This window comes from Alligator mississippiensis, chromosome 6 (genome assembly GCF_030867095.1).
Source record: "Alligator mississippiensis isolate rAllMis1 chromosome 6, rAllMis1, whole genome shotgun sequence".
In the NCBI taxonomy this organism is placed as follows: Eukaryota; Metazoa; Chordata; order Crocodylia; family Alligatoridae; genus Alligator; species Alligator mississippiensis.
This window is the reverse complement of record NC_081829.1, coordinates 56829337-56848532: the sequence shown is the minus strand read 5'-3', so window position 1 is coordinate 56848532 and position 19196 is coordinate 56829337. Positions and strand designations below refer to the sequence as shown.

General features: G+C 44.7%; 1 protein-coding gene across 2 annotated transcripts in view; it reads left to right on the top strand.

Moving 5' to 3' along the window:
* The window catches only part of CDH23 (cadherin related 23), a 565943-nt gene that overhangs the window by 459148 nt on the left and 87599 nt on the right, over positions 1–19196 (top strand). For both annotated transcript variants that reach the window (XM_059729899.1, XM_059729898.1), the window contains exons 33-36: positions 208–357; positions 3032–3160; positions 4290–4418; positions 9387–9614. In XM_059729899.1, the coding sequence (XP_059585882.1) occupies positions 208–357; positions 3032–3160; positions 4290–4418; positions 9387–9614 (636 nt within the window). The remainder of the gene's footprint in view (positions 1–207; positions 358–3031; positions 3161–4289; positions 4419–9386; positions 9615–19196) is intronic.

The window sequence follows — 19196 nt, the reverse complement described above, 5'->3', positions numbered from 1 at the left end:
ACTAGGTTCTTGCAGTAACCTAGAGCCTGAAAGCTAAGTGCAGTTATATGGGAAGGGAAAGCTGGAATGCCAGCTGATGATCATTAAGGCATGTTTCATATATCCCAGGTTCACTCCAGTAGCCACTCCCTCCCATTCCATCTAGGAAGGTGATTGTACAGAACTTTCAGTATAACCTTCATTAATCTCATGACTACCATTCAACAGGTAACAATCACTGTCCTGGATGAGAATGACAACAGCCCACAGTTTGACATCACCTCGGACTCAGCCGTGAGCGTACCAGAGGACTGTGCAGTTGGGAAGCGGATTGCATTAGTCTTAGCCAGAGACCCAGATGCTGGAAGCAATGGGCAGGTACCAAAAATTCTGCAACTTCATACCGTATTGGGGCTTACAGAAAGGTGGGTGAAGCAGATGAAATGTAGGGGACAGATTCTGCTTCTCCCCGTTTCTTAGGGAATATTTTCTTTCCCATCATCAGAACATGTGAGCTATTGATGTGAACATATGACTGCTAGCCAGGGACTCTGAGCACAGCCAACTTCAGGAAGTGAGGCGGAGGAGTCAGATCCTAATTTTTGCCTCAGAGTGTCTGCTTCTTATGCACCATGCCCATATATCCTGAAAACAAAACCCTTTTCTGATGATTCTGAAAAAAACCATTAATATTTGTTAGGCCAGATATATCTAGCACCTCCTCAGTGAATGCTTTTCCAATCCCTCACCTTGCTAGCATCTCTAAACTCAGTGTAATGAATTCTGACTCTTACAAAGACCATAACCCTTAAGGTTGTCTTGTAGTTTGGAATGGCTAATGCCAAATGTAACAGGTAGGGGTAAAGCTGGTTTGCAGCTGTAAAAGGCGATGGAGGAAGAATAACAAATTAATTCTCTTTGGTGCTAGAAAAGCTGTGACAACCGCCATGTGTGACAATGGGTCTGAAAATGAGAAAAACAGATGTTGGTGTCCCACCCCCACAATGGACATCAGGGAAGTTATATTAAGATTGAAACAGGAAGCTCTCTCCATTTAGTTATTTTCTTTAATACAATAGTAGAATTAATCAACTGCTCTGACCTTCTAGAGCAACTTTTCACACAGAATTAATTAGCCTCATCCTGCTCTCTGTTGCTGCAGTGTATGTCCACAATAACCTTACTGAAACCAGGTATGGTTGCTCTGTATTTACGTCCATCTCAGAGGTGATGTGGAAGCCTAGTGAAGTTAGATGATGGAATTGTGAAGTCTTCCATTTGCAAACATCTTTCTGTAGTGTTTGGAAAGCACCTGTCATGCACTAGATAAAACTAATAATAAAGGTGAAATAGTATCCATAGGATCAGGCCCCAATAAGAGCAGAATTTGATTCAGAATTTGAATTCAGTATCTCTATGCCTCAATGTCAGCCTCAACCAGGTGTTGGCTACAAATGTCCAACTCGGGATCCTTAAAATTCTAGTTTATTAGGCGGATTGAAACACTGTAATCATAAACCTTGGGGCTGGTCCCCATGCACACAAACACACACACACGCACACACATACACACACACAGTAGCAGGCTACAGAGTCAGGTATACCTATCCTACAAGCACTGGAGTCTGTCATTGAGGCTTCTTTCAGCGTGGTGTTATCTTCCAGAAGGGGGTCGCCGGCTGGTCCTTCTGACTGGACAGGTCTGGTCGAGTTGGAGATCAAGAGGGCGCCACTGAGGGTCACTTTTCACTGCCTTTTACCTGTCCCTGGCAGACTTTGGTGACTCCCCAGTTTTCAGGTTTGCCTGATCCAGGGGTTGTTGACCCTCATGGGACTTCCCCCCCTCGGTGGCTACTGGACGGCATCTGTCAGCCCCAGGGGTCATCTGCATGAACGTGCAGGTTTGGGAGTCTGTTGATGAATTTAGAATAGGGCTCTGGGAGTGGTTGACCTGGAGATATTCAGCCCAAAAGTTGGTCCCCGGTGTTGATTAACTCAGGCCAGGGCTTCTAGCCCTTGATCAGTGACTTAGAGATTTCCAGGTTGTTACATTGTCTTCTATTGAGTTCTTCCTTGGTTGATCTGCAGCTTCTAGGTGTTAATTGCTGTGTGCTACCTTGTTACACATTCAATCACTGATTCACTCACTCTTTCAGGGGCCAGCCTGATACAGAGAAAGACAGTTTGATTCCTGCCCTTGTTAACATTGTTACAGTGTATAACTTACTTATGAAACTAAATACATTCAGTTGAAAGATGAAAGGTGAGGAGTATAAAATATAAGCTACAAATGCCATGGCACACAAATAGATAAAAATACCAAACTACAAGGGGAGATACAAAATGCACACATACAAATTTTAAACCACAATTCCTTATCTTAAAGTGAAAGAGAGAGGAAGGAAGAAAAGGTAGAAAAAGAGAAACATCCAAAGAGGGGAGAGCAAATGCAGGCAAGAGGAAAAGGGGGCTTTCTGCTACACAGGTAGACTATCGCTGAAACCCTGGAGCATCTGATTTTACAGAGTAACGATGAGGAAAATGTGGTAGATTAAAAACTTTCTCAAACCCAGAGTACTGAGAACTTTCACAACAAAATTGTTGTACCATTTCAAAAACTTATTTTGATTAATGTCACGCTTTCTGGTTCTGGTCACAACTAGAAGTACATATGCCAGAACACTCTAAGGGAGGCTGTTTCATTAGAGGATTTTTAGCCAAAGGAGTAGTAGGAGCTAGATTTAGCAAGAATTGAACTCTTTGTTCAAGGAGGTGGGATGACCTAGTGGACACTGGCTTGAAACTCAGGAGATCCAAGTTCAACTCCCAGCTCTCCCAGTTGTTTCCCAGTTGATGCTGGCCAAATCACTTTCCTAGTCTATGCCTTAGATATCCAGTCTGTTAGAGGAAGTACTTTGTAAAGCACTGTGATATCTTCTGAGAAGCACTGTATGAGAGCTAGGCATTTTTGTTTTATTTTATTGTAATGACTGTTTCTTATCACTTTCCATCCTCATTCCCAAAATTCCATTATGTATTTCCTTTTTTACAGGTGACTTTTTCTCTGATATCAGGAAATATAGGCCATGTTTTTGAGATCCACACCACCAACAATACCTATGGAGAGGTGTTTGTAGCTAAGCCACTGGACAGAGAACTACTGGATCGCTACACCTTAAGGGTAACTGGGATCTTCTCACCATCATAGCAGCATTCTCTGCAAAATGCGTTGTTCTCTGGGGGCAGGCAAAAAGTCAGGACACAAAAAATTAATGTCCTTCTTGTCTGATGGTGCCGTGAAAAGCTGCATTTAGTGGTTGAAGCTTGATATTACTATACTTTCTCTGACTGTGTGATTCATGTGATACTACAGAAGTACTCTGTGGTTGGTCAGTACAATCCCTAGGAAATTTTCCATACCAAAAATATGTATTTTGTACAAAATACTGCACATCTGTGTAAAAAAAAGGCATATAGTATGATGCAGTGCTTTAATTTGCTGTGAAGACTGTATTATAGGATATATTTAAATCATTGCACATTGACTGCTTTTTGTAACATAATTATTTACAGCCTGCAATTTTTAAAAACTGGATTTCCAGGTAGCAGCACAAAATGGTACTACAGTAGCTATATCAAGACAGGTGTCCCAGAATATCCTTTTGCTATGCTCATCACCTTACTAACTGGGCACCTTCCATGAATTCAGTAGACAAAGACTAATATCAGATATGTGTTTGTTCTCTTATCCACTTCCAAGGTGGCAGCCGCAATACCTCTGCTCAGAACTTACTAGATAGACTTTTTTTTTTTTTTGTTCTGTATTGGTTTTGGTTAGCAACAAAAATAGAAAAGGTGACACATTTAAGAACCCAGCAAGTTCATTCTCACAGTAGAAAGTGCTGTATGAGGAGGAATGCTATCACATTTAGTGGGAATCATAGAATTTGCTGGGTTTTTTGTAATGTGTGAAGCAGCCACAAATATTTCATTGTTTGCTTGGCAGTAGAATGAAGAAAGGGATCACCTCTGAAATCACAGTATTTTTAAAATTCAGTTTTATTCCCATCAGTTACTGCCATTATATCTCTTAGATTTGACTGAGGCATTTTCTTTTAATGTAAAAATCAAAATTTCAAGTTTGATTTTCTGGACAGTGCCTATTTTGAGAATGTTTTTCTTTTCGGGCTTTGTATTCTTTTTTTTCTTTTTTTTTCCTTGTGGGAAGGGGCCTTGTTTTGTTTTTTTTACCAAGGATTGACCCAAGCAATGAGTTTCTATCCAGGAATAACAACTGTGCTTCACTGTAGATCCAAGCATCTGACAATGGAGTACCACCCCGGAAAAATGATCACATCTTAAGAGTTAATATCTTGGATGTTAATGATAACCCACCAGTTATTGAAAATCTCTTTGGATACAACATCAGTGTTAATGAGGTAAGTACCCAGCACCCAGCCCTGTGCAGAGGTGATGTGTGTATGTTTACAATCCCTGCTGCATTCCTATAGGCTGGCTCTATGGGTGTACAGGGGATGGATCTTCTCATTGGGGAATACCCCCAGTGTCAGTGAGATTTCCCCAGTGGCACAGGGTCTGCAATAGAGCTCTGCTCCACTTGCATTAATTGGCATAGATACCAACCAGAGGAGGCAAAGCTCCAGAGTGGTCTCTGATTATTCTGTGGCAGCGTAAGTTAGAGTAGTCTCTGGAGCTGCTCCAGTCCCAAAGACACCCCCTGGATGCAGAAAGGTGACACACAGCCTTTATTTCACTTATCAGGACTATACCACTTGGCTTGGCCATGGCCTGAAATTAAGTTCACAGACTCTGGTCCCCATAAGAGATTTATCCTGTGGCTCTGTTGTGCCAAAAAGGGACTGTGTTTGTAAATGATTTCTCCCAAAGCCATTGGCAGAGTTTATCTGTTATATCTGGGGAGGCAGGAGCTACCACTGGGTTCTTCCAGCTATGTTTAAATAGGTCAGTAGGGGGCAGCCTTTTTGGCAGGCATGCCATGTATGAGCCCCACATTAGCTCTCCAAATGCCACTATAATTTCCTTCCCCTGCCCAATCTGCTGCCCTGTCCTGTCTGCTGCTGTGCTGCCTCTCCCCTCCCTGATCTGCCACATGCCACGCATGCAGGCTGCCCATGTGGTATGTATTAGGGCTGTGCGAAGCTTTGGGTGGTGATTCAACTTGGAGGAGATTCAGCCTGATTAGGTGACCAAATCTCCAAATCGAATCAGGGGACCAATTAAAAGGTCCAAATTGATTTGAATCTTTGGAAAAGATTTGGAGAACTTTGATGATTTGGGCAGTCCCTGGTGGCTACAGCAGGGAGCTGCAGCCAGACTAGGAGGTGGTAAGTAGGGGCTGGGGGGGGGCGGGTTTGGAGCAGTGGGGAGGGGACCATGGGGGGACCCCTGCCAGCCCCCACTACCCTGCCTGCTCCCTCAGCCCTCCAACCCCCACCCACTCCCCAGTCCCCCACATGGTTGCCCTGCCCACCCTGGTGCTCCCAGTGCTTTGAAAAAAAAACCCCATTCAGTTTTTGAGTGCATGGGGAGCTCTGCATGGCAGGGCTCTTCATGAGCCCCCCCCTCCCCCCTCCCCCATGGCTGCCCCACCCAACCCAGCTCTGGCCCTTTAGGGGAAAAAAAAAACCAAGAAAAGCCCCGGGACTCTCCGCTCCTGCAGTGGCCTTAGGGCTTCGGAGGGCTCATGGAAGAGCCCTCCATGTGGTGCGGGGCAGCAGGGATTGCCCCCCTCCCCCCGTAGGAATGGTGAGTCAAGGGGTTTTTCTCGTTTTTTGTTTTTTGGCTTTTTCTTAAAGGGCCGGCGCTGGGGTGGGCCGGGCAGCCATGGGGTGGGGGGTACTTGGGGAGCAGAGGGGACTAGGGGGCTCATGGAGCGCCCCCATGCAGCATGGGACAATGTGGGGCAGTGGGGATTTGGGACAGTGATTCAAATCACCGAATTGAATCACTGTCCCCTGATTCGGCTGAATCCGAATCCAAAGTGAATATTAGCTGCTTTGCACAGGCCTAGTATGTATGACACAGGTTTACCACCCCTGAAGTAGATGAGAAGGAAGGGCACAGTGGGAGGTGGAGTACACCATGCCCATGTCCCCACTAATATTCACATCTCTCATCCCAGAGACAATGCACCATCCCCTGACTTCTGTTAATGAAAAGGTAGATATCATTTGCAAAAAAATTCCTGGAACAAATTTTAAACATGCCCATTAAATACAATATACAACTGATGGGAAAAATAGTAACCTTAATAGAGTGATGAAAATTCCAGGAAATTAAATGTAATTCAAGAGAATGCCCTGCCCAGAACATGAATCAGTTTTAGGAAACAGCCCTTGAAAGAAATAGATAATTAAGCAATAAAACATGACCAAGTATGAAAAAGCCAATTTATTTCCTGACAGCTTAAGTCCTGTGTTAGAGTATTTTAATGTGATTATGAAAAATGAATTAAAAGTAATAATTTGTGACACTTAGTTGCAAGTGCATGATATATGTGATTTGTAGCTATGTATTAAACATATTAGTATATTTGAATTTCTATTTTAGTTGCATTTTAATCACTTGATGAGCTGGTCTAAACCCAGTTTTTTGGTTACATAGGAAATGGTGACATTTTGAAATTTCCTACTAAATGGAATCCCTTCATTCCACCTCCCCATTGAGATGTTATCTATTTTATTGGGTTTTTGTGTTTATTTTAATTATTTTCCATTATTTTATGGTATCTCAGTTAGTGATAGTGCTAATATGAAGTACTTTGTACCAAAGTATCAAACTCTTTCATTATAACCAGCAGAAAATACTTTAATCCAAAAAACAAGATAAGTCATTTCCTCCAGTACAAGGTAGCTGCTAGCAATATCAAAATGAAAAAAAAGCCCACAACAAATACAAGTGAAAATGAAATTTCAGGTACCAAAGAAAAAATCTGCATTTTTCCAAAATTTCACAGAAATAATTTCCCAGCTCATTTTCTTTGGGGAAATGTTGTTGAAATTTACCTTTTTTAAATTTTATTGATTTTGGACCAAGCTTTTCTGATAAAAGAAAACAAAATACAACAAAAAGAAGTTAAATTAAAAATGTCCAAGTTATCACTAATTATTTTTACATCAGGCCTTGCAAAATCAGCTGCTCAGATTTGCATCTTGTAAGGCCAGAGCTCCACTAGAAAAGTTACCTACTGCCAATAGCATAATTATGGATGGGCTCCTAGGGCATGAATCCCAGCTGGAAAAATTAGAGGGCACAGAGAAACAAAGCTGCCCCTACCAGCCTGGCCTTCCACTGCCCTTGCCATCTCTGCTGCCCAAAACCTTCTTGTTGCACCTTTGCTTGCCTCCTTACCCAAGCAAAGGCTGTTGTGGGTGATACCTTTTATTGGATGATATAATTTCATTGCCTTTCCCAAAATGTGATAAACTGATCCAATACACCACATGCCCTGTTGGTAACTATGTGGATGCAAGTAGACAGAAACTACAGACCAAAGTGAGCTCTCACATTAAAAAATATAAAGGACAGAGACACACAAATGCCAATAGGAATACATTTTTCACAGAACAAATACTCCCTTTCTGATCTTAATATCCTCTTGCTTAAGGGAAGATTGGAAACAAAAATTCATAAGCTGGCTGGACATTAAGAACCATGAACTGAACACTGATACTGACTTTATGGTATGCTGTATTCTGCCTGATTTCTGAACTTCTTCCTTCACACTACAAATGATAATTACCCTCTTCCCTTTTGATAGGTTTGCTCTCCCATTAATCAAGATTCTTTCATTCTGTTAATTTTTGGTCTGCTACCCCTGGGAATCTGTTCTCTGATTTTGCAGCCCTACACACTATTTCTAATCATTGCTGTGTCTGCCTATTCTCTCAGACATGACAAAGACTGGTTTGCATTCATAAGACTGTCCAACTTTTTCCCAAACATGCAGTTAGTCCAATAAAATATATCAGCCACAAAAACCCTTGCCTATGGCATCATTCCTAGACTATCATGGCTCCGTCATTCCAACAGACGAGCTGAACTTCTCATTATCTGCCCATGTGCAAGTGTGATCCAAAACAAAGTACTTTCAGCACTATTTCAGAAAATGAAGGCCATTCTGCATTACAGACAGGATCTTCCTGGGCAGTGGCATATCCTTTAGGCTCTCTGGTGTGATTTTTTAAATGTCTCATGATGTGGAACGAGACTGAGGAATGTCATTGTTAGATGTTATTTGTTAGCTACTGAGTCACAAAAAGAGACAGGAGAATATAGCAATATATAGGGCCTTTCACTACCAGGGCATTGGTTTAACTCTAAGCAGAGCTGGTGCTGGCAGAAGGTTGTTTCTAGCTGACAGATGGGCCAAACTGAAAGGATTTGGCAATCTTAGCTTCCTTCTTAATGGAAAGCTGTCTGCATTAGTAAAAACATAATTCTAGTTAGCAGTCCAATAACTTTCACCTTTGTTGAGGTGTTTCATCTGGAAGCCTGGATTGAACCAGTAATTGAACTAACAGAGAGGATCCTTCAAAGTCAAAACTGATGCTCACTGGCAGAGTGGCCTGAGGTGGTTTGTTCCCTCATCTATACTGCTTCTACTCTAGTGGCAAAGGGCTTCAGTCTCCAAGACAGTTATTTTGGCACCTAAGGGCATGTGTAGACAACACAGGTATTAATGTAGAGTGCCTGAAAATTTTAAGCATTACTTCTGGAAAAATTGTGAGGGCATTTTCAAATTTCCCACACACTGGCTGCAGCTTCATGTGCAATTAGTGCACATGAATAAACTCCAGAGCTGATTGCTCCAGATTTTTTTTGCTCCTGGGTGGGCCATTTGAACATGTGCTTGGGAGAAATTAACTCCAGAGCAGTCAGCTCTGGAGCTTATTTATTTGCAGCACTTGGAGCCCAGTCAAAGCAGTTCAGGCTGGCAGTGGATCCCAGGGGTCAGCCTGGAGCTGCTCTGACCAAGCTTCGTGTGCTGCAGAGGGGCTGGCAAGGGTATAAGGGTGCTTCAGCGCAAAGCTAACTAGCAGGCAGCCCCCACACTGAAGCACCCTTGTGCCCCAGCCAGCTGACTCAGTGTCTACACGTTTAAATACAAGTACTACCCTGCTGTGAAGTTCATTACTTTCCTACACCTTAAGAGAGGCACACGTGTAAATGTTGAGACATTTACTGCGGAGCTAATTAGTCAGCTCTGCAATAACACCTCTTGTAATGTAAACAAGCCCACTGACTCTTTGTTTGCTGAGGTTTAACCCAGGGTAGAGTTGAAGACCTGGGTGAACTGGAGATTTATAATGAAATTGTCAGATGCTGATTTTTCTTTCTTTCTGTTCTCTTCTGTGGATTCGTAGAATGTTGGTGGAGGCACCTCAGTGGTTCAGGTGCAAGCAACTGACAGAGATATTGGGCTCAACAGCGTCCTTTCCTACTACATCACCCAGGGGAATGAAGATCTGACTTTCCGCATGGACCGAATTACTGGCGAGATTGCCACCCGCCCTTCCCCTCCAGACCGGGAGCGACAGGAGTTCTATCGGCTTGTTGTCACTGTGGAGGACGAGGGCAACCCATCCCTTTCAGTGAGTAAAGGAGTGGGATGGGTTCTTGCAACATTATGTAGAAAAGCACTTAGAAGTGATTGGAAAGTACTGTTTGTGAACAAGGTCATCACTGAGTCACAGTCTGTCCCTTGTAATCTGCCACCCCAGTTCCACGTGCGCAGTATGGCTGTTAGTAACATTTCAGTTGTTTAGCATGTTGATATACAGAGAGTCTAAGTGTTCCAGTTCACCCACAATGAAACATATACTAGAACTCAGGCCCGAAGCAAAATGAGGTATTCTTCCCACATCTCCCCACAGCCTTCTGTTTCCTGGATATATCAGTAGAGAAAAAGTAGGGAAAGAGTTAAGTCTGCTATTTCAGGGCCAGAATCTACCCCAAAAATGCCTGTGGATTGAATCAGGCTTGCAGAAGAGTGCCTCTCCACAGCATTTAGTCCTACTTGTCTTCACTCTGACAAGCATGTACTCTCTCAAAACTGCCAGGGCAAGGGGTGGGCAGTAGATCATCTTAGACTCTCTTAGAGTCTGCGTCCTGGCTGGCTGCAGTTGCATCACTCAAAATAAATCTGCCAGCAGCTGACAGCCATGGACTAACCATAATCTAACAATCAGCAAAGCTATCCTGAGACTATCCTGTAATGGATCCTATTTCTGCCTGATGATGGGAAACAGTACCCTGTCTGGAGCCCATCATAAGTAGAGGGTGTGACATGATAGCAGTTTTCAGATGCTATCCTTTTTTATGTCAACATGACATTAAACTGTGGTGAAGAGTTATGAAGAGTTATTTCAATTTAGACTACCTTTGTCTCTCCATAGGCTCAGGTGCTTGTCCTTTGATTAAAATAAGCGCAGAATAATCATCATCCTAACCCATATTAATTTGTCAGGCTTGTAAAGGTTATACACCTTACTCAAGAGATTCTATTTAAGATGGGCTTCTGGGTCAGTGGTCTAATAGTTTGCGAAGTCAAGGCACCTACACACATTACGGACTTCTGCTCCAACGTGTGCTAATTAGCACGCATTGGAGCAGACTCAGTTAATCGAGTCAGCTGCGATTCTGCTGAAGCCTGCTAATTAGTGCACTCCAGCAGTGTCCGCATCATGTGTTTTCAGCCATTTCAAAATGACAGTGGGGGTGCTTTACCCAAAGCTCATTGAACTCCACTCCACCCCACCCCACACCCTTCCATCCCAGAGCACGTGTATAGACACCCTCAGTTTTTATTAGGGCAATTAGAATCCAGAGTCGCACTTAAGGAAAGGAGCAATATGCTATATTTTGTCCTGTGCACTGAACTTTTCCTGACTCATCCATACAATAGCAGAGCATGAGTTATTACATTATCAAATATGTGGTTTCTTTGGGAAGAAAGAAATCTTGGTTAGCAGCTTCTGCCTTAATCAGGTGCTAGTGGTTACTATTCTACACAGCTTGTCATACTTCTCTATTCAAGTGTCAAGGCTGTTGCAGTGTTTGTATCTCTGCTGCTTACCTTTCCACTTCCATAGCATATATGGGAGTTGCTATTTATGACCTTGGTAATTTTGAAATAATTCCATCTATTACCAGCAAAAGAAAGATGATGGAATGTGAGAAACAAAGGAACATTCCCACCACCAATATTTTTTAAAACCTGATTCACTTGCCTTGTGATGAAGATCACAAGCATCTTTTGGGTTGCATACGGTTTTGTGTCTGTGTGTACTATTTCCTTCATGTGGGAAAAACTTCTCTTGTTGGAAGAACATTAGATGAGTCTAGATTGTAACAGTGTCACATCAATCGGATATGATGGGATTAAGCAGCCAGGCTAGGTCCTGATGAATTGATATTGTACAGTTGAAAATAAAACAAAGTTTCTACTGTAAACATTTTTGTTGTATTCCATTTTCCCCTGGGCCTGGTCACTAAGGCCCGATCCAGACGTGCAGGCACATATGGTTTGTGGTGCTGCAGACCTCTGTAACAGACTGCCAATGTGGGCTTACCAGATTGGCTTGAGATACTTACCCTGGGGTAGAAACAGTGCCGGTGAACTCTGAGTGACCCCTAGGGTGGAGCAGGGGAGCCCTGCTCTGTGGAAAAAGAGAAGCCAGTCGAAAGAAGGGGTTTTCAGTCCCCTCATTCGCATGGAAGGGGGATGGCTGGAGTTCGGGATCAGCCACCCTGAGCCCTGGCTGGCTGGTTTGCAAGCCAGGGAGGGACTGCTGGAGGGGATAAAAGCAGCAGCAGAACTGGTATGTGGGAGCTGCTGGCAGTGACTCTGAGGAATGATGCAGGAGGGCTAAGAAGAGCTGGGGTGAGCTGACCCAGCAGAGGGAGCAGAGAGACCCCTCTGAAGAGCCTCAGAGGCCCTGGGAGAAGAAGGCAGCGGCAGTTGGCTTTGCCTCCAGCCCTGCAGCAGAGAGGGAGCAGCGGCCAGGGCTTGGGGCAGAGAGCTGGTGCCCCAAGGCCCCATTGCAATATGCTGGACATGCCAGGCATCCCGGAGGCTAGGGGTGGCAGTCGGATCCCACACTCCACTGCAGAGAAGCAGCAGCAGCCAGGAGCACAGGTGGAATCCTTATCCGGAGCAGGGAGTTGGTCCAGTGAGTTGAGGAAACCCCTTACCTTCTCTGGGGAAGCGGAACAGCAGCAATCAAGGCATTGGGATCCTGAGGAGCAACAGAGTGCCAGGATGAGGGTCCCTGGGAGCTTGGGGCACAGGCTGGTGCTCGGAATAGGATTGGCGAGGCATTTGGGGTGCCCGGCCAATCATCTGGAGGAGGGGTTTAGAGCAACGACCCCTGGGAGCTGCCTGTGCTGCTGACCCTCTGCCACTGACTGCCTCAGAGGGGACTCAGTCCTGTCCCTTATTCTGCAGCTGATTGCCATCGGATGGAGTCCCTGAGCTTTGTGCTTGGGTCATGCTGATTGCTGTAGGAGCCTACTCTGTTGCTTGTTGCTTGCCTTTTTGGTTGCCATGGAGGGTCACCCTTCAGCCTCTTTGGGGGTTGAGATTTGATACAATTTGATTGCTGCAGACCAGAAGAGCTTAACCTGTTGCAATCTGTCACTTATTGGGAAGCCTGTTGGAGCTGGTGGGAGTGACAACTTTGCTTCCTTGTGGTAGCATCTCAGCAGTGACTGAAAGCTGCCAGTTCCCCTACCCGTGGTTCTTGAGTCAAGGGTTGACTAATGCATTCTGGTTTGTTTTGTGATTCTGGTTATGCCATTTAAGTTCACTTGTAAATAACCTTTCCTATTATTCTTGTTGTGTAAATAATTAAATTAGTTAAGTGTTAGACCTTCTTGGGACCATGGGCTGCTCTGTGGAGAGCAGGGACTGGCTGGAAAGTAAATTGGTGCTTGCTGGAAGCCCTGTCCCACTCACCACACCAACCCTGATATTGGGCAGGGGTGGCAACTATTGTGCCGCCACCCTGGTTACACCTTTTTGTGTCACCACAAATCGCATGTGTTGCACGTTAAACCATGCTGAGCACTGCTAATTTGCAGCACTGAAGCAAAATTGGCTTCTGGGATTTCCTGGTAGCAAGAAAACCCAAAAATAAACCCCTGAAAAAATGCAGAGAGCTGCCTGCTTCCCTGAATTTACATTGCACACTGTGCCCCAATGCATAGTAGGAAATCCAGGAAGTGCTCCCCTGGGCTGGCTGCTCCTCTGTCTCTGCGTGCCTCGTTGTGGGAGCCCTTGCAGAGACAGTGAAGCATCCAGCCCAGGGCTGCCTGCTCCCCAGTCTTGAGGCACACTGTGCCCCAGCCAGCTAGGGAGTGGCTGGTGGGGGCACGGGGTGCCTCAGCATGGCAACTTTCCAGTGCACAGAGACGGGGGAGCAGGCAGCCTTGAGCTGCCTTCTCCCTCATCTCCATGTACTGCTACCTGAGGCACAGGGTACCTCAGTGTGGGGGCTGCCTGCTGGCTAGCCCTGCGCTGAGGCACCCTGTGCCCCAGCCATCCCCCGCCGCGGCACATGGAGCAGCAGGACAATGTGTCCTGCTGCAAGCCATGCAAGCAAGGGCATGCACTGCAGCACAAAGTAGTGGCACAAATTTGTGCTGCTACTATTTGTGCTGCTCCAAACACATGCCCCTGCTCATGTGGACGCAGCCTCAGAGTTAGTTCTGTCACATGAAACCTCTTCTTCTGACAATCACTCTGGGTTTTAGATTCTTAACTAGTCATTCACTCAAATTTTAGCAAGCAAAGAGCTAGAGTTCCTCAGGATGACACCCTCAGAAACCGCAGAGCTACAATCAACAAGCTACAGTCCACCCACAACTTCTTCTCCTCCTGTTATCTTTTATCATTTTTCACACCTGCAATTTTCCATAAGGTGCAAAAGTCTGCTCTACATTTTGAAAATACATGTGGCAACAACTGGGACTGCTGTGAGTTGCAACTTTTGAATAATGTTTCATACACCATACTCCATACACCATAATGTTTCATACTCTTGAATAATGGCACATACACCAAACACACCTCCCAGGCATTTTACATCTTTAGCATTCCTATTACCAGAACACCTGAGCAGCTAGTGATGGTTTTACCATCTGGTTACAATGATTGATGCATGGTCTTTTAGCCCCAGTCTAGCAGAATTACCTCATTTCTTCCCAATGGAAGAAGCCAGAAATACCAGACCTTCATGAAGTCATCATGATTTCTTCATACAGGGCAATGAATTATGCTTGGAAATGGCCCCAAGGTCCTTTTCCCAAGTGACTATACTGGGCTTTGAAGGGCATTTGTTTCAGGAATCACAGAATGCACTGGCACAATGACTTAGGCACATTGTGTAGGAAGGCACCTAAACAACTCAGAATAAGGCTTGCTGGGAGGATGTGCAAATTTATTTGTCAGGCTGGGGGAGTTGCTAATCATTTCATGCCACAAGGCTATGCAGGGCACACCTAGAGAAGAGCTACAGCAGCTTCATATGGCAGTAAACAAGGATTTGACTCATGACCCTGGACTGCAGTGATCTTAATTCAATCTCACTGAAAAATAAATAAAAGCTTTTGTGAAGCTGAATATCTTCCTTGTTTGAGCTTTCATCCTTCCTCAGCCCCTAAAACCTTTCTTAGTCAATCCCAACATGAAAGGAACACAGACACTCTGCTTTTACTTTCCATTTGAATGGCCTTTGTCTCAGAATGCAGCTTGCAGTCAGTCTCCAATGAATCAAGTTCAGACTCTTGGCTTGGACTGTAATAAATGTGTCAGAACACAGGTGCCAACATACAGCGATTGGTTGGCGGAAGTGGTGCAGCAGGGAGGTGATTGTTATCTGTGCCTGGAGGAGAAATAGCTCTGCAGCATATGCTGGGTTCTGTGCTCATATAGCATTGTGATGAGCCCAGAATTATCTACGGTAAACACTGACTGCCCTGGAAATAGCAGTAGAAATCACTTCTGAAAGGAGAGACCCCTTAAAAAAAACTTTTGTGTTTTACAGTTTCCTTTGATTTGGGTTCTGTCTGCTCTCTGCCCACCAGCCACCTATACAGCCTTTGGTCACTGACTTCACGTATCTGCTTTCTGCTTTGGACTTGCTACCTTTTAGCTCTCTTTCCTTGCCAGAGCTCTTTGTTCATGCACACAGCACATTCTCTGTACATCACCAGAACTATCAAAATCTTGCTGTGCTGAAGTGAGACTGTAAAGTCTAGTGAAAAATTCCTACGCTCTGGAGTGAACATCTGTGGATTGTGGAGTTTTATCCCAGATCCTTTTGGACTGAGATGTGTGGTATTCACTCAAATTTATGATTGCTATGGCTTATCTCCAACCCAAATTCCTTTAGGTCAAGCATAGACTGATATAGGAGGACGGAAAAGGGCATGTAAGCTACCAGTCAGCTGACAGACCTTTAAACCATTTATGCACATGTAATTTATTGCCCTTTCATATCACTTCTGTATTTGGCCTAGTTCATGAGGGGGGGACTGGAAGTGCTACATGGAGCGCTGTGAATGGGCTTTAGATGGAAAAGCAAACTTGACCTGGTGCATAAAATTCATCTGAATGAGTTCTCTCCTTTCCCTCCTCTGATATTGCATGCAGATTCGTGCGCACAGGAGCCATGGCACTTCCCCACTGGGAAGCAGGTCTTTCACTGATCCAAGCCAGTCTTTCATGATGAACATTGAAGAATCCCCCCATGAGTACACTTCATCAAATCCCTTATGAGAAATGCACCTTAAAATGATCCTAGCATTGTGTTGGACCCACAATGCATTAAACTTAGTCATGATGGTTTTTAATTGCAGCAAGGGATATTTAGGTTAGAGATTAGTAAGAGCTTTCTTGCTCTGGGGTTAAGCATTGGGACAGGCTACCCCTAGAACAGGGGTGAGCGAAATAAAGCCTATGGACCAAATCCAGCCCACTAAGGGATTTTGTCCCTTGGCCTCACCTGGTCCAGGCAGTGTGCAGCAGCGCTGGGGGGTGCGCAGCAGCTGGTCTTGCTTTCCAGGAGCCCTGGGGGTGATGGTTCCTTCCAGCTGCTGCTGCCAGCCCCAGTGCTTGGGCACCCTGGCCCATCTGCCTCACTCCCACAGCCAGGTGGGACCCGCATGGGCAGGGCACACAACCAGGTGAATGGGATGGGGCGGGAGGAGGGGAGCAGCATCTGGGAGCAGGACTGAGATCATAGGGTGGGATTGTGGGATGGTGACAGTGTGGGGCCAGGGGCCAGGGCCCAGGGCAAAGCTTTGATCCGCTGCCCACACGTTCCTGTGACAGGTGCTGGTCTTGTAGGCAGGGACATGTGAGAAGCGGATCATGGCTCTGCCCTGGGCCCAGGACCCAGCCCCATGCTGTCAGCCTTATGATCCCAATCCCAGCCCCAGCACCACCTGCCCATCCTGCTCCCAGATGCTGCCCCCTGCCTGCCTCCGGTCCCACACCAACTGTCCGACCAAACGCAAGCCATTTAGGGAGTTTTGGTGAGCTGTTGGGGAGAGGGGTGATGCTGACCTTACTCGCAGCAGCTCACCAAACTCTGTAAATGGCCCTCCAGCCCAAATAATTGCCTGTGAGCGCTAATTGTGTCAGTGGCCATTGTCACCTGCAGAATCTAGGGTCCTGACTCTAGACCATGGTCTAGTTGGTGTCTGGAATAATTGTTTCCAGTACAGATCAATCACAAGCAAAAGCAGCAAAATCATTTTTCCCTATCTTTGATTTTCATTCCATCCCTTTCATTGACAAATCCAGGGTTTGCTTTCATGGAAATGGTGGTCTCCTGTGCAACCCATCACACAGTGTCTTCCATACACTCAGACTGTGCGCGCAAACCAGTGAGTCAAACTTCTGTGCTCTTCACCATCCCCCCCATTCTTTCACTTCTCACATTGCCCATTACCATAGTTTTAAAAAAAATTGCACTAAAAGTAACCTCTGATGTCAGGAGACTATGCCTAATGCTCTGCCATTAGATATTAATAACTTAATCTCTGCATTCAATTGTTCTCTAAAGTCTGCTTGCTTATTTTTATGGGGAAGCAGCTTGCATGTATTTGCAGTTTCCTTTCACTTGGGCTCCTAAGAAACTGTAATTATAGCATGTGCAAATAATGTTAAAAATGTCTAGGTATGATGCATTTATGTTCTTTCCCCTAATATGACATATTGTGCATAGCTCAGCTGCCACTGCTATATTTTGAACACAGTTTGTTTTTGCACTTGCATATATTTAGAACTGGAGGAGACATTAATATTCCACAGTTTCCATCATACTTGGAGCCCCAAACTGCTTTGGAATATACCGGATTTTATGCTAAGAACTGTTTATTCAAATGCAGCAGCTGTTACTTATACTTGCATGCAGTTTCCATGTTGGGACTAGTTTTAATAAATAAGGGAATACTGGCCAGGGCCTTGAGAATGTGTCTCTAACTTTTTTCAGAAAGCATTGTAGGACCTTTAATCTTCACTGAGACATGAACATCCAGAGAAGGGCAGTTTAAGTTCTGAAGGATAGGATCTATGACTAGGTGCTGAGTCATGATGCGGAACTAGAACCCAGAGCCAGGCAATGTTTGCTGAACCAGACCCATTCCTTTGTTATTCCCTTGACACCTTTGAAAACATATCTTAGTCTTGCACTGCATCATGTGTGTTCCTCTCCTTGACCCATCATACAGGTTCCCTCTGGACATCCTTGAAACAAAGAATTCCTTCTCTTCCTCTAATTCCACAGGTACCCATCTCCCTTTCTGTTACACATGCTGTTGCTATTCTCTCATGTATATAAAATGTTGTCTTTCAGAAGCAAGATGCTTTCTTTTGATTGTTTAGTAGGCAGGCAAAGCAAGGCCGTGGTCTCAGTTCAACAGGGTTTGTTGGCCTGTAATGTAATAATTTTGGAACACAACTTCAAACAAGCCCAGCATTTTAGGGAAAGAAGTTGGGGGGGGAAGGAGTAGAGTCCTGGAATGTTAGAGAGGAAGAACAGGATGGGGGTCTGAGACAATGCAGGGAGTGGGTGGGCTGGAGAAAGAAAAGGAGAAAGTAGGGACCTCAGTAGGACAGAGTGAAGTGAGTAGTGGTGGTAGGAAGCAGTGATCCATAGTGGGGGTTGAGGGCAGCTGGTGCTGTGGTATCAGGGACACAGAAGTGGGGTGGAGGATGAGGACAAAGCACAATGCATGGAACAGCCACTGATTGGTGATTTCATGACTCCATGTCCTGTACACTGATGGATTGCTTCATTAGCAGAATTCACACTGAGTACAATGATGATCAGCGTACCATTTCCAAAAGTCTATTTCACATTTATTCATGGCTGTACTTATATTTAAGTTCTGCCTTAAGGAAATGCTGTGTATTAAAACCCATGTGGGATTTCTATGCCTCTTTCAATCTGTAATCCAGAATTTATTTTCTTTTAAAATTTTCCTATCTGGAAAACATGAACTCTGCAGGTATTTAAATTTTCTTCTCAACATAGATATAGTCATATAATAAGCAGGTGGGGCAGGGAGGAGGACAAGTACATTTGGTTCCACAGTATTGCTAGTTTCCACATTAGCAAAGTGAAAAGCTGGGACCCATGTGCCAGTGCCATTTAGATAAATGGATACAACACAGGTACCATTTTACTGCAGGTTCTGATGCTAGAATAAGTCCCAGTAACCTTCACAAAAAAGGACATATAATTGTTACCACCTTTCCTAGAGTTTCTTTGATTGGTAAGTGGAATGTTGTAGCCAATGCCCTTTGTCCACCACTAGAAGTGCTGCCATCATTGTGCTAAAGTCTGCCTTAAGGAAACACCGACATATTGCAGGCCATGTCCCCTACCATCAGAAAGAAAAGGAAGTGTCCCATGAGGGCCACCTTTTCTGAAGTCTCTCTGCCTGCTCTGAATGATAGCAGAAAGTGGCTGGAGACCAGTTAGGGCATCTAGGTGTTAAGACAACTCAGGCTGAAAACAGGAAAACCACAAGCACAAAAAAATATGTTAAAAAGAAGAAATAGAATAAAGGAAGTATGGCAGTTCTTCTGCTCCATTCTGCACATTTTAGCACTGTGCACTATTTTACTGATGCCAGGTAGTGGCTCTTCGAGTTTAAAGGAT